The 14,426-nt window shown below is 51.8% G+C and overlaps 2 protein-coding genes across 2 annotated transcripts; one reads left to right on the top strand and one right to left on the bottom strand.

Annotated features, from left to right (window-relative positions):
- Positions 1-5,950: 5,950 nt before the first annotated feature.
- LRP88_12528 (uncharacterized protein) lies at positions 5,951-9,043 on the top strand (the record flags this gene model as incomplete). The annotated part of the gene is made up of 6 exons (XM_083248921.1): positions 5,951-6,091; positions 6,167-7,423; positions 8,285-8,353; positions 8,406-8,576; positions 8,712-8,846; positions 8,900-9,043. The coding sequence occupies 6 exons, from the start codon at positions 5,951-5,953 to the stop codon at positions 9,041-9,043; spliced, it is 1,917 nt and encodes a 638-aa protein (XP_083095376.1).
- A 1,252-nt stretch (positions 9,044-10,295) lies between these two features.
- LRP88_12527 (uncharacterized protein) lies at positions 10,296-14,426 on the bottom strand (the record flags this gene model as incomplete). The annotated part of the gene is made up of 4 exons (XM_083248920.1): positions 10,296-10,973; positions 11,346-11,791; positions 11,874-12,501; positions 12,705-14,426. 4 exons carry the CDS (start codon positions 14,424-14,426, stop codon positions 10,296-10,298), a joined length of 3,474 nt encoding a protein of 1,157 aa, XP_083095375.1.

The raw sequence follows: 14,426 nt of genomic DNA, 5'->3' as shown, positions 1-14,426 counted from the left end.
GCGATAGACATGATTGACCTCTCGATTGATGTGAACACGCTGTAAATTAGGGCTTTGAAGGTTACTCTCGTCGCCTGCTCTGTAACGTTGCCGCGATTGGCTTTTCTGGGCGTAGGTATTAAATAACTCGTTGTAAATGCATTCTCGCCACTCTTTCTGAGTTGTGAATCGCTTCCAACTTGGCTTAGGACCCCGTAACTGAATAACGTAGCTATTAACGAGTGCAACGTTAAGCAAGAAGGTCTAGCAAAGAGCCTGCCAAGGGCCGCGGCGCAAGGGATAATCATACGCATAATATGACGTCAATTGATCGCCCCGATCAACGTGATTCATCTCATCATTATACTCGGCGGCAATAGTAGGGATAGAGATATCCTTAATAGCTTCATCGCTAAAGAAGCGGCGGATCTGACGGGCCTCGGGCTTCTTAGAGGAGGGCTTCTTTCTGCGGCGTTCAACGCGCTCCTCGCCGGAAAAAACGGTCATAAAGAACAAGACGAGGCGGTTATCTTTCTAAGCGACTTGGTTAACCTTATGAGATGAAGAGAAGATAAATTAGTAAGAGATTTATATATGAAAGCGTCTTAGCGTGATACCTGATTGTTAGCCGTAGGGATTACCTTAACCTGGTTAAAGTCGTAGCTAGTACCTAGCCTTTTATCGCCTCTGAGATCGTGAATAAGCTCCTCGTTGATGCCGCTGTTAGCTCGAGCCGTGCCTGTGGCTCCGTGGCCATGCATGCGGAGGCTGCGGAAGAGATCTGCCGACGAGAAGAGGTTATCGACGAAGACGTGATATGTCGCTTTTGGCAGTGTATTTGCTAGGGCCACGACGACGCTTTGAGTCGAGTTTAAGGCGATAGGCTCGTCTGAGGAGCCCTCTTGTGTCTCTTGTGATCCTTGCGTGCGGCGGGTGCAGCGGCGCTTTGCGGGAGGAAGCTTAATACCAACGGCGCCGTATTGTGCGCCCGTGATGTGCTAGAACCAGTGGATAAAAAACCCTTGCTGTGTAACAACCCAGATCCTGAAGCCTCGAGGAATAGGCTTGCCTTTGACGACTGTTGTCTCGTTGGACCTGCCTGTGAAGCGGACCATATACTTATCTATAGCGAGATGAGAGCCCGGGATGAAGATCTCCGCCGACGCAGCTTGTATATGATTAGACCACTCGTCACAGGCTTAGAATACCTTCGGAAGAGGCCCGGTCTCGTCGATCTTAGTGTAGTCAAAAGGGCGAAGGTAGCGGTGAAGGATCTAAAACTTCTAATAGGGCATGAACCTAATGATAGAGTGTAAAGGGCGCTGTTCCCCCGGCTTTGGAGTACTCCAATGGCTCTTGATAGTCTTTTCCTTATGTAAACCCATATAAATTAGCACTCCAAGCCATATATATACTTCTGCAACAGAGGTCCCTTGCCAAGCTCGCAGCCTTGCCTTCCTTGTCATCGGGGTATTCCAGCTATCGACAACCTCATTTTCCTTGAGCCAAAGAAGCCAGCTTTGAGTGTATTGGACCCATCTCTCAACGAGAGAGATAGGAAGGAAAAGCTGGAAAAGCTGCAGCGGCGATGGCGGCGGTGTATTAATGTGCAAGTTGCGTGTCTCTACGGGGAAGGGTTCAAATTTGGTGCCGCGGGCCTTATCGGCCGGAAAAACAGCCACCCGGGTCGGGTCATTAGGGTGCATTTGATGGCTATGATTTTCCTTGATAAAGCTCATGTCATCGTAGGCATTGAGGGCTTGTGCCTCTTGTGGAATTGAGAGCGTAGCCATTGTTCAGTTCAAAATAATTTGTATGTGACTTTGGCTGTGATAGCTTCATTGATCAAACTTTTTGTACCCCGCTTGTACTAAGGCTATCACGTGGTCGAGGTGGGGCGAGGTACGCGTTGCAGTCTTGTGGGCACTGAGGAGATAGGCTGGGTCGTCTGCGTGTGGATTGCAATGAGCGAGGTTTCCAACCGGAAAACGTCGAAGCCATCTGCGCCATCCACCACAGCACCAAGTTGGGCCAAAACCAGTCCTACAGGTATACCGGAGAGAAGGGAATAGGTTTCAAAAGTGTGTTCCGGGTCGCCAGTAGAGTATGGATCTCTTCAGGCCCATATAGCTTTAGATTCGACAAGAGCCAGAGGTTCGGGGTTGTCGCTCCAGAGTGGGCAGAGTTCCCGGAGCCGATCAAGGGCTATACTTCCTGCTCGAATTATCCCCGGAGTATCCTGAAGACGAACTTGTGGACATGCTCCTCCACTTTGATCCGGCCCAGCTCTTGTTTTTGCGACGACTTCGGCACGTTTACATTAGGGTTGTGACAGACAACGGCACCAAGTCTAACCTGAAAATACGTCGGGTCGACAAAGGCAAGATGACTACGCTCAAAGTTAGTGATGCGGAAACGAGCTTCTTTGTATCAAAACATCGTGTGGGAAACATGCCGCTGGACCCGAGACGACCGAACGAACCCACCTCTGAACTGGTTTTGGTATTTCCAACATCGACAACAGAGGACCAACCAAGTCAAGGGAAGGTTTACTCTGGACTACCCGTGGGCGATGTGCCTAGTATGAAGGTATGGCCCTGGCTCTAAGTAGTATTACCACTCGGTGCAACGAACCTCTGACATACCGTTAGTTCTTACTCAATGGTAACTTTATCCTCACAGCCAGCCGGCTACAGCTTGATACTTCTTCAAGATGGAATCAAGCTCTCCGAGATTCCGTCGCTGATGCTTTCGTCGCAGCTATAGCGCAACTTCGAGCGAACGGGTTCCGATATCTCTGGCCTGTCTTTCTTCCATCTACTCGTGAATCATCTGGGTTCTTTGAGCCAGTGTTCACAAAAATCCTGGAGACAGTGAAAGCTCACAAGATGCTGGAGTCGTCGTCTGATGACCTAGCCAGGCCCTCAGAACTGGTATGTGTGAACCGCCCCGAGTTCATCTACCAAAAGGACAGGACTCCATTTACACTCCATTCTGCAACAGAAAGCCGTTATCTATCAGACAACTATCCACTAGCCGCAACCCTCCGAGCAATTGAATCCCTAGGGTTGCGCCCCTTATCTGACCGCGAATTTCTGGATGACCCGACATGGCATCACAGGCCACATGACTGGCACACAGACCTGGCCAAGGCCATGTTGCGTGTATCACAAAACGTCTGCCTGCGAAATGAGCTGATGCATCTCCCAATCATACCTCTTGCCAGCGGTGAAAGGGTCTCGACTAGCCATGACCCAAAACCAGTGCTCATGTCAGGGGAAATCAAGCCAGGCGAACTTCCCGCACATGAAGCGTTGCCTATTGTCGATGCTCTGGCAGCTCAGGATGAAGATCGGAGAGAGCTATATCAGAGACTTGGTCTCAGACCGATTGGGACAGATCAACTCTGCCGCTACATATGTGAGCAGCATGCTTCGCCTCTCTTCAGGCCGGAAAGCTGGAGCACCGCTCATCTTGTTGCTCATGCCAGGCTTCTTGCCAAGGTTTCTTGGGCGATTGATGTTGATTTGTGGTTTGCTACATCTGACAACAGGCGCGTCAAAGGATCTGAGCTCTACTTGATGAACCAGGCAGGGAAGGACACTGGAACTGCTCTTGGACGAGTGTTTGAAGCTCTTCAAGTATTTCGATCATCCACTCGGACTACCTAGCTGTGCAGGACCCAGCTCCTCAATCTGGCCGCCAATGGGAACATTTCCTTACGTCTAAACTCAAGGTTTCAGCCATCCCCCGGCTGGTAAAGATCGAGGCTAGAACCTCGCCGTGCGAGATCTATAAGGAGGGGCTCATCTCCTCCTTGTGCGATGAGTATTTTCGCAACATGCTCAGCTTTTGGCTTTTGGAAGAGTTTAACTGCATTTTGCACGAGTGTAGGATCGAGGACGTTGTTGAAGTTCTTAACGACAACTGGCGTGACTACGCCGTCTGGCTCGAGTGTGGCGCATCAGCCTCACGGGCACAGAAGGTCATGACCAACCGCCTGACCCAGGATATTAGAAACATACCTGTCGATACATCAAAAGGCCGGGTTGCGTTGAAGGAAACATTCGTCCCAGGGCTGGATGTGTTCCTGGGGGATACCCTGGTTCCCACACTTCCTCTCAGGAACTCGGGGGGCAAAACACTGTACCACAGGTTGAGTCTGCTTGGCGTGAGGGTCGAAATATGCGTTGAACTATATTTGACAGCCTTGAGGTCCCTGAGAGAACAGTGTTGTCCTGGTTTTGAAATCGTTGCTCACGTTTATCGGCGTCTTCAAGGTCTGTACGACGACAATGAGCAGTCTATTGAGTAAGTGATGAGGGTGGCTCTGTTCAATTCGTCGCTCATGGTATATTCGTGCTGAAATAAGAATATAGCGAATTCTTCAAAGCTGGCGAGTTCATTTACGTCGAGTCTCCATCGTCGGAAAATGACAGGCCTGACTGGCATTGGACGAATATTGACTACTGTATTGAACGGGATATTGGTTTGAAAAGCCAGTACCCCGGAAGTCAACATTTACTCCAGTCGCTATTGGCAACCAGAAAGCTCACGATTTATCAACTTGTTCAAAAAGCCAAAAAGATCAACATTTCAACGACTGTGCAAGAACTTGCCGACATCATCATGGCCATCAGTGAGGCCCCCCCCTGCCATGAGTGGAAAGGCCGCTATGGCAGTCAGATCGCTGAAGTCTAGGGCAATCTTTCCTATTCTGACCATCTCTGATGTAGAGATTCCCTCGCCCACTGTGCTGAGGTCAGCGAATGATGAGGACTGGTTCATTGCTGACCAGCCACACCTTAGAGAGAGTTTTCTCTGTCGCATGCCTCTACTCAAGTTCAAACCAATGCAAGCAGCAAAGCTAGACGCCTTGTTCAATGCCCTTGGTCTCCAGGCACGGAAATTATCCAAACGTGTCAAGATAGCCATGGTCCCCAAAGGTCCAGTAAGGTTCTCCGCGCCACATACGAGCTATTTCCGGGACCGAGCAGCACACATCACCGCGTACGTATCGAGTTTTCTTTTCGATGGATAGTGGACGCTGCTTTTGATTTTGAATATGTGTCTAAACTGTTCTTATAGACTTATTCCGTCGTTGAGAGCAAATCGGGAGTCCTTGGCCAAACAAATGCAGGGCGTCAGGGTCAGTATTCTGACTGACATAACTCAGACCTACACGCTACGAGCCGCGCACACAACAACCAGTGGTTTGTCAAGGCGTGTACTTGCGTCCTGTTTTTTTATAGATGGCCGCCTGTACATATTCATCTCCGCTGAGCGCCAAAAACTTGACCAGTTGCCAGTGCCGGAAGCCATCGAGATGATAGCTGACCACTATGGCATCAGTACTGCGTCGGATCTGGGCCTTCCCTACACCCTATTCAGCGCAGTAAACTTTGATAGAATTGGGGAAGCTTTTGAGAGGTAGGGCCATCATCCAGCTCAACAAAGTGCCGTCCCGTGGCATCAAACTGTACTCTTCCAGATGCACGGGGGGCGAACCGGTGATCTGGTCGCCATACCGAATCCATCAGAGCACCCTGTGACTGAGTTTCATCGAGCATCCACAGATCCAAGTGGGGTCCGTTATGAATACAAAGCAGTGGAGGCCCAGGATGACAACGCAAAGTGCTCAATTCGTCGCAGGCAGCTTCCAGTCAGAGTGACTGTCCTGAACGACAAGGAGTCGAAAGACATTGACGAAGAGGTAGCTGAGGATGATGAAGACATGGAATACCTAAGTCAGGTTCTGGTAAGTGAACTCCCTAGGCTACGGTCCATCGGTAGATACTAGCTAAACTCCCTAGGTATCATAGTTACTGGACACGGTGTTTCAGCGGGACTACTTTGTATCACAGCACTGCACAAGCCCCCTGCAACCCCGGAATGGACGCTGGTGTTCCAGACCGTCGGGAGAATTTGGTGACAGCTCTCTACACTATCTGGTGTCAAGTTGTCGGCCAAGATGGCAGACTTTCTGGTAGCGAACGGTATTCAGGAAGCCAGTCGTTGGCGCTCCTCCTACCCGACCTATCATCTTGAGCTTGCTATATCGGCGGGTGATATCGACGCTCCGTTCTCATGGAAGTCAGCTCAGGTTGACAGGGTAAGTCGCACGCACCTTTGCCTATGCCTCTAGTGTCAAGGCTAATGAGGATGATCATTGACTCGCACCTGTTAGGCCGAGAAGTACCACATCCGAGATGCCAACAAGGTCAAGGACGTCATGATCTTGGTCAGAATCAGCAATATCTATAGTCAGCCCTCATATCAACTCTTTGCTGATCCTTGGAGACTCATCTTTTCAGCCCAGATGGGAGTTCAGGCAGGCCCAGTCATCAAGGCAGTCATCAAACCCCAGAAGGAGACGAACTCAAGGCCTGGATCCAGCCTAGTACTTTCATCCCTGAACCAATCGGGACTCAAGATCCTCCCTTTCATCACCCATACCGCTTATGAAGGATCGAGAACAAGCTTTGGCGCCCAATCGACTCACATCAACGACAGTCATTTGCCGGAAAAAGCCCTCTTCTACTATCCTCCACTCCGTGATGGTGAGATACGTTTGCTCAGACTATCGCCGGGCGAGAACCGCGAAGACTTGCGAGGCATCATTTATTCGCTCCCTTTTAGAGCGGCCCAGTCATTCCATGCCGCCTCCTACGTGTGGGGAGATGCCGACGTGTCAAAGCACAAGATCACCACACCAGAAGGGTTCGTTCCTATCACCATATCGCTTTATGGTGTCCTCAAGAGGCTGCGCAATGTCCACGACCCCGTTTTGATCTGGGTAGATGCAATTTGCATCGATCAGAGTGATGCCATCGAGAAAGCCACTCAGATTCAGCTCTTGCCACGCATATTCCCACGAGCATCGAGCACCCTAGTGGTACTCAGTCAAGGCCCAATCAGTGAATTTGCCATGGAGATGCTCATGCAGGTCAGAACACACACACTCTGCGAGACCGGGTCATCAGAATGGCCAGACGATCTGCCACACCCGCCTCGCAGTTGGGGAGAACGGGGTATGCCCCCGGAGGATGAGCACACAAGCTATCTAATCACCAAACTTTTCGAGGATCCATGGTTTACTCGCGTCTGGATTGTTCAAGAGGCCGTGGCGTCTCCCGTGGTCAAGTTTGTGTGCGGCAAGTACATTGTCGACTGGGACCATCTCTACGACAGCGTTTGTCATCTCAAGCAGAACTTGCAACTTCCTGCTGCAGTCCATCGTGCGTGGAGACCCTTCAATGCCCTCAGCAAACTGCGTGTGTGGGAGGCGCGTCAAGTGCGGTGGTCTATTCTTCTGTTGCTTGAGACATTTCGCAACGTCAGGTCAACGCTTACCCGCGACCGGCTCTTTGCGCTGCTCGGGATCGCCTGTGACGGTGACCTACCTGAATTGACACCGGACTATCAAGCTCCTCTCCAAGATGTGGTGTGTAGTTTCGCACGCTCCCTTGTGGCGGTGGGGATGGGCATGAAGCTACTGTATCGCGCAGGACTTGGTTCCCAGCCCCATCGGTTTCCGTCATGGGTCCCAGACTGGACAGTGCCCAAGCTCCCAGGACTCTATGACTCTCGCAGTTGTGGGGTTGTCTTCAATGCTTGTGGCACGACTGAAGTGGACATAGCTCAAGACGACCGTGAATCACTAGCCGTGAGGGGATACCACATAGACTGTATCAAGGAGACCAGCAAGGCTGAGAATCGGCCATCATGCTGGTCCCAGTATTTTGACGAGATTGACCGACTTGTTGACTCTCCTGGAAACAGCTACTGTGACTAACAGCTATTGCTGCACCGACCGAGCATACGAAAGAGGAGTAATAAAGAGCCTTGATTTCTATAAAGGGGAAGCGGCACAAAGCCGTTTATAAGCATGACCGCGCGGACCACAGGCAGGTCTGTGCGCGACCAATCAGCGGGAGGGGCTTACGTAACACACCCCCCATTTCAACGCGCTGATAAAGCCGTTGAAATGTTCCCAATTTGGAATGTGAATAGCCTCACAGGCTGCAAACAAAGGAAATTCCCAAAAACAGTAAATGACAAAGAGAGAGCTCGAAGAGCTATTGTGACCGTAAACACGCACCAAATCACCTCTTTGGGCGCTCTGTGAAGTGATAGAAAAGGCCCTGCCGAGATTCACGGTTTCTGACTTCAACACTTCACATCAACAACAACCTCTTCTTCTTCTCATCTTCTCTCCAACAACAACAGCAGTATGGTGTGTATGCTCTGTTCCGCCGTCATCGATCATTCCTTCGTCGTTGCACTGCTCACATAGCTTTTGTAGGCTCTCTCTAAGTCCGCCGCCGCGAAGAAGCGCCCCTCGGGTGGTGCCCAAGCCCGCCGCTCTAAGCGCGTAAGTGTGAGCAGTATTTGTTTTGTCGTCTTCGCTAACTTGCATTGAATAGAATGCCAAGAATGCCGCCGCGAAAAAGAATGTTGTCGCCTCCTCCGCTGCCGCCAGTGGCCCTGCTGTGCGCTACACAGCACGAAACCCTCCCCCGGGCTGGAAGCCCGAAGCCCTTGACCCTCCCTGCGAGAATTGCATCCGTGGGGTGATCAGTGGAAAACGTGGTTCTGTGAGCTGTTTCTCCGTGTACGGCTTGTCCAACCGGTGCCATAGCTGCTTTGATGGCGGCCATGCATGTGATCCTTGGTACGTTTTATCTCCCTTCTTACTTTTCCGAGCATGATAAAGCTGATATTGTGCTTAGCCGCGCTGCCCTCGCCCCCTCGCCAAGCGGTATGTCATCGCCGCGCAGTACTGCGAGGATAACATCCCCCTGGAGGATGAGGAGGATCCCAACGATCCTTATGTTTGGTCTGAGGACGACCTTCGCGAGCATAAGGTAAGTCAGCATTAGAAGGCTTGTTCTATGCTCAGTTTTGACTAAGTGAGCAGTTCGAAAAACGTCTGAAGCCCGCGATGCGCATGGTCCTCGATCTCCTTGACGAGGACGAGGATATCCACAACTTTTTCGAGCCGTCTGCCTACGCAACCCCCCGCTCAGGGAGCCGTTGCCGGTGGTTCTGGTGCTGCTGGTGATGGGCTTGGCGCTGTGGTTTCGCAGATGATCTCCCAGCAGGTGCAACAGGCTATGCAAGGCAACTCTCAGCCCTAAGCGCTATAAAGCAGTGGATTCATAGTTGATGTGCGGTGTTTGTTGTTTTATGCGCAACCAAGGTAGTCAGCTGGTTTTGACTTAGTGAATTGATAACGTTGAACGGTGCCCAACTACTTTTGTGCTTTGTGCGAATTGAACATGTTAAGCTGTGCTCGGAATCGCTCAAACTTCTGCCTTGGAAGGGCCTTTGTAAGCCCATCTGCTGGCATTCGAGCCGTTGGAAGGTATGTGACTGTGAACGACTTCTTCTCAACTTCTTGCCTTAGCCACATGTGATGTATATCTACATGGCGCAGGCGAGTAGCTAATCGTGTGCTCTCACCAATCACTAGACGAATCGTCTGCTGATTATCACATCGTATGTCCCATGGAATCTCAGGGTCGAACTGAAGCTCGTGAAAAAGGCGCTTGAGACTCATGGTTTCCTTCGCGGTTTGTTCCAAAGCAAGCAGCTCAGCTTCGGTGGTGGACGTAGTGACTGTTGCTTGCCTGCTCGCCTTCCACGTTATCAGCCCACCGAAAAGACTGACAAGGTGGCCTTGTGATGACCTTCTCGTGTCAGGGTCATCAGCAAAGGAAGCGTCGCTTGCAATCACCATAATCCCTATTTCACTGCTCTGTCCATAGCGAATAGAGCAGTGCCGAGTAATATACAGGTAGCGGATAGCTTGGTCTGCAGCTTTCTGATGTTCATCACTCGGGTTGGTGAGAAACCTTGATAACGTTGACGCAGCAAATGCCGCATCAGGCCTCACCATGATTGCTGTGTAGAGCACAGAACCGACCTTTTCTTGATAGATTCTGATCCCCTGAGGTGTAGCTTGGTCTGTTCTCTTCTTGAACTCTGTCACAGGGATTGGTATAGCAGGAAAGGTATTCTGAGCAGTTGCCCCGAATTTCGCTGCTATCTTTTCAATATAGGAATCATGGCAAATGTCAATCGTGTGCTTGGTGCGGTCACGAGCGATCCTTATGCCGAGAAACCATTCTGCCTCTCCCTTTCTGATAGTTCGTAGGTTGCCTTGATCCCTTGAATGATCTCGTGAGCAGAGGAAGCATTGTTCCTGTGATAGAAGACGAGGATGTCATCTACAAAGAACACGAGGTATGTATCCCTAGCCGGCGTATAGAATAAGCACGGCTCCTCCTTGCTCGATTCCATACCAAGATGCCTCAAGGTCTTAGAGAAGGTGTCAAACCATAGCTTTGGCGAGTCCTCAGGCCGTACAGTGCTCGGTCGAGCTCTATACACATCCCGTTCTGCTTGAAACCCTGGGGTAGCTCACAGGTTACGGGGTCTTCATCTTTTCCTCTGACGGCGTTGACGAAGGCGTTCTTGATGTCTAGCTGCTCGATCTCCAGGTCGAACCGAGCAGCCAAAGCTATCATGAGTCGGAAAGAGCGCGCAGCAAGGGTCGCGGCGTACGTGTTATCGGCTGTAGCGCCTTCTTGAAAGTTGCCGCAGACACATAGGCGTGCCTTGCACCTTTCAAGGTATCCTGCCTTATCAAACTTGTAGGTGAACACCCACTTGACCGGCAGCACCTTTGACTTTGCTTCTGAGCGTTGAATCTCTCTCCATGTGCGCTTAGCACGCAGTGTATCCACCTCCAGGTTCGCTGCCTTGATAAACAAGCTACGGACTGGTTCTGCGAGGTTTTGGACTTGAGTCCATGTCTTAGGCTCTGGCGGGAGCTCATCCCGGTGCGGTGCAACTACCTGCTTACCCTTCTGCTTTAGCGAAGTGTAAGAGGGCTTGAGTGCTGACTTCGCTGGGGACTCTCCTTTGAGAGCTGCCAAGAAGACTCCGTATGTCGTTTGTATGCTCCGATGATCATACCATTCCTCATCCTCTTCGTGGTGATCAGTCAAGAGTAGGCTGTGGAACGGGTTTCTCGACGGAGTATGGGTTTGCGGGTCAGACCTTGTTTCCAGGCCTTGAGCTCGTCTACTGCTTTGTCTCGCACTTCTGCGCGTAGGTTCGGCTGTCTGGCGAGCTCTTCCGCGTTGGCGCCTACCTCCGCGTGCTTGTGAGGGCGTAGGTTGGCGCAACTGTTGTTGCTATTGAGTGTCAGCATCCTCAGCAGGCTCAGCTGTTGCCTCTGTCGGTGTCTGATCATTCAATATGTCTTGTTGTGCTCGGTGAGCATCTGTTGGTTCGTCCGTGGCTGTTTCCGGTGTGTTCACACTCGTGTCGCCAGGGATCGGTGTGCCTAGTCGTACAGAGATAACTTCTTGTAGCTCTGCCGTTGGTGTGCTCGGTTGAGCATCGCTCTGACTTTGCTGGAGCTGGGCCGAGGGCTCCGGCGTCTGTCTCGGCGTTTGAAGTCCTATCGGCGCTTGAACTGGTGCATGCTCGGGTTCGGGCTGCTTTTCCGCGCTCATAGAGGCAGGTTCACTGCTCTGTAGCGGGTCTAGCGCTGTCACCCCCGAGTTCAAAGCCGGTGACGTGATTTCTTGAGGGGTCAGTTGTGCGATTTCGTCCTCATCGCTGTCGTCTTCGTTGAAAACGACGATCCACTCATTCAACTCTTGGTTTGTCTGCTCGATCGCGCTCTCCTCCATGGGTTTGTAGAAGACGTGTTCGTTGAAGCGGACATTCCGTGTGAGTATGACCTTCTCAAGTCGAGGAACCCATATCCGATACAAGTTGCGCGCTTTGTAGCCCACTAAGTACCCTATGTGTCCTCTGGGGCTCGTCTTAAAGCCTCTCCTGTGCTTATTTGCCTCCCTGTCCTTGTCCAGGGGTACGCACGGCAACCATAAGCGTAGATACCACTCCAATCAGGGAAAGATCTGCTGTATGCTCTCTTATTGGCAAAGGAGCATTAGTCCGGAACCACTGGTCAAGCACCTCTTGTGGTGATGACCAATCGTGCTTCTGGCTCGGACTCATGTTGAGCAGATAGACGGCAGCTTGTGTGCTCTCAGGCCACAGCTCATGCGGTAAGCCTGCGCTGTTGAGCATCACATTGGATTTGCCAGTCACTATTTTCCCTGCTATCTCAATTCCGCCGTTCGACTCGTGAGTGTTGGTAGGAGGGGTCTCTATGACTATTCCTTCCTCACGGGATGAGCGTTGGAAGTCGGTATTCTCTGATTGGTGTATCACAGCACGCTCGTTGTCGCACTTGAACACGCAGATATACAGGCCGAATTGTCGTCTCACCCAGCGGTCAAGGTAAAATAGAGCATTGGTTATAGCCGGGCCCTCCTTGGTTTGGAGAGGTATAGCTTTCAACCAGCCGCTGTATTCGTCCTTGATCACTAGAAGCCACCTCGCTCCATTATAACCTCGCTCGTAGTCTTGAAGATCCCATAGTACTCGCCAAAAGGGCCTCGGTGAGCGGTGCTCCGAGGGTCTCCTGCTCACCACTTGCTGCGCGTAGGTTAGCGCACAGCTCTCACACTCAAGCCTAGTAACGCCCTTGATTCGAACGTTCCTAGCTTTATGTATAAGTTGCTCGGTGGCAGCCTTCCTAGGTGCCCTGTACGAAGGTGCCATAGGTTCTCGGAGTCTAGCCTAGGGCGAGGGGGTTCTCTCGATGGTCTAAAGCGCCTGAAGCGCCGTGCACTGCTCACAACGGTGAAGATAGCTTCGTTGTTGCTTGGAAGAGCATTCTCATGCACCGGATCAGGTTCAGAAGAGCAAGAGGAAAGAGGCTTATATTGAAAGAAGGTAAGGTTGTACCGGCGCTGCAACTGGGCCATTACCACGCTCTGCTCAGGTGGTCCCCATCGCAGTGAGCAGTCAAAACCAGAGTACCAAATCCCAGTCCGTTCGTGAAGAAGGGCTTCGGAGATAATATTGGTGTGGAAGCCCTCTACCACCACGACATTCGTAAGCGTCAGGGAGCGGTCCCGTTCTCCGGTCGGCCCGTTCAGCACTCGGTGCAGCACGCGAGTGCCCTTTCCAATGATCCTAAACTTCGAGGTACCCGCTTCGACATATCCCTCTGAAGGCACAAAGGATCCCGGCTCCAGACGGTCTGGGCTGTTCACCAGATGGGTTGCTCCACAGTTATCTAGGAGGGTGCTCTCAGCAAGCGGATGAAGAGGCGTTCCACGCGCTGTATACATCACGACTGAGTGTTCCGCTTCGTAGAGGATCTCAGGGATAATGATTGTAGAGATGTGTGGATGATCTGGGTAGTTGACAAGGCCTCCTTTGCTAGGAGCAGCAGTGAACCAGCCTTTCTTAGCTAGTTTTTCTTTCAGCCAAGCCCAATGGGGCTTATCCAACTCGGCCTTGATGGCGAGGATACCATCTTCCGTAAGGTTGGTCATGTGAGAGGTGTGGCCGGTGACTGCCTTTTCCAAATAGGCACACTGCTCAGGCTTCCATGGGTGCTTTGGGCGCTTACAAGGGCAGTTCTTACTCGTGCTCTTGCCAGCGGCGTTCTTCCCTTGCTGCATTGATCCCGTGGCCATCGGCAACGTAGCATATACGCCACTGAGCACCGAAGGGTTGTTTTGGGTGATCACTGCGCTTAGGATGCCGGCGAGTTCGAGGAGGGTCTGCTTTTTATCTGGCTCCTCGATGAGCTGCCACTGCTTCCATCTTGCCCACTCAGGAGCTAGCTTCACCTCAACAGCCTGTAGGAAGCGCTGTTTGCCTGAAACACCGATTATCTCGGGTATGTCGTGTGCGCGGGCGATCGCGTAAGCTTGGTTCCAGTCCCTGATCCAGGCGTGCGGGTCTTGACGAGCCTTGCCGGCCTCCTTCAGGACCTGCTCGTACCTTTTGATAGCTTCCTGGTGGGTTGTCAGGCTGCTCGGTGCGAGCTGCGCCTGCAGGGCTCTGATCAGTTGGCGCACAGAATAGCCGTCGGGGTTCGAGGTCACAAGCTCCTTCGTCACCGAGCTCAGGATGGCTGGGTTCACTGATTTGGTAATAAAAGACATCAGCGTGCTGTGCTTGGTGCTGATTTCCTTGTGACCTTTGCGGAGTTCTGAGTAGCTTGCGATTTCCAACTGATAGTCCCTGGCGATTTCATCTGACGTTGGGGTAGCTCGGGCAGCCGGAGCCTGAGCAGCTGCGAGCCCTCCCGCTGCTCTGCGCGAAGCATTGGTCAGTTCCCGCTCGTGGTGTTCTTTCAACCTCCTATTGGAGTAGACCTCATAGGGTTCTAGCTTCGGCACGGGGTTGAGATCACCAGCGGCGTCGGGCTTCGCGGGGTCGATTTGCTCCCATAGATGGTATGCTCGGGCTTCAACCTCTAGTGACATAATCCATAGGGACCAGTCTCGTTGAGTGTCTAGCCTCACGGCTGTTGACGGGTTTGAAGCAGCCACGAGCGTCAT

This window comes from Fusarium phalaenopsidis (assembly GCF_050370095.1).
Source record: "Fusarium phalaenopsidis strain FUZ10S chromosome Unknown contig_32318, whole genome shotgun sequence".
Taxonomy (NCBI): domain Eukaryota; kingdom Fungi; phylum Ascomycota; class Sordariomycetes; order Hypocreales; family Nectriaceae; genus Fusarium; species Fusarium phalaenopsidis.
This window is presented reverse-complemented; position numbering and strand designations above follow the sequence as displayed.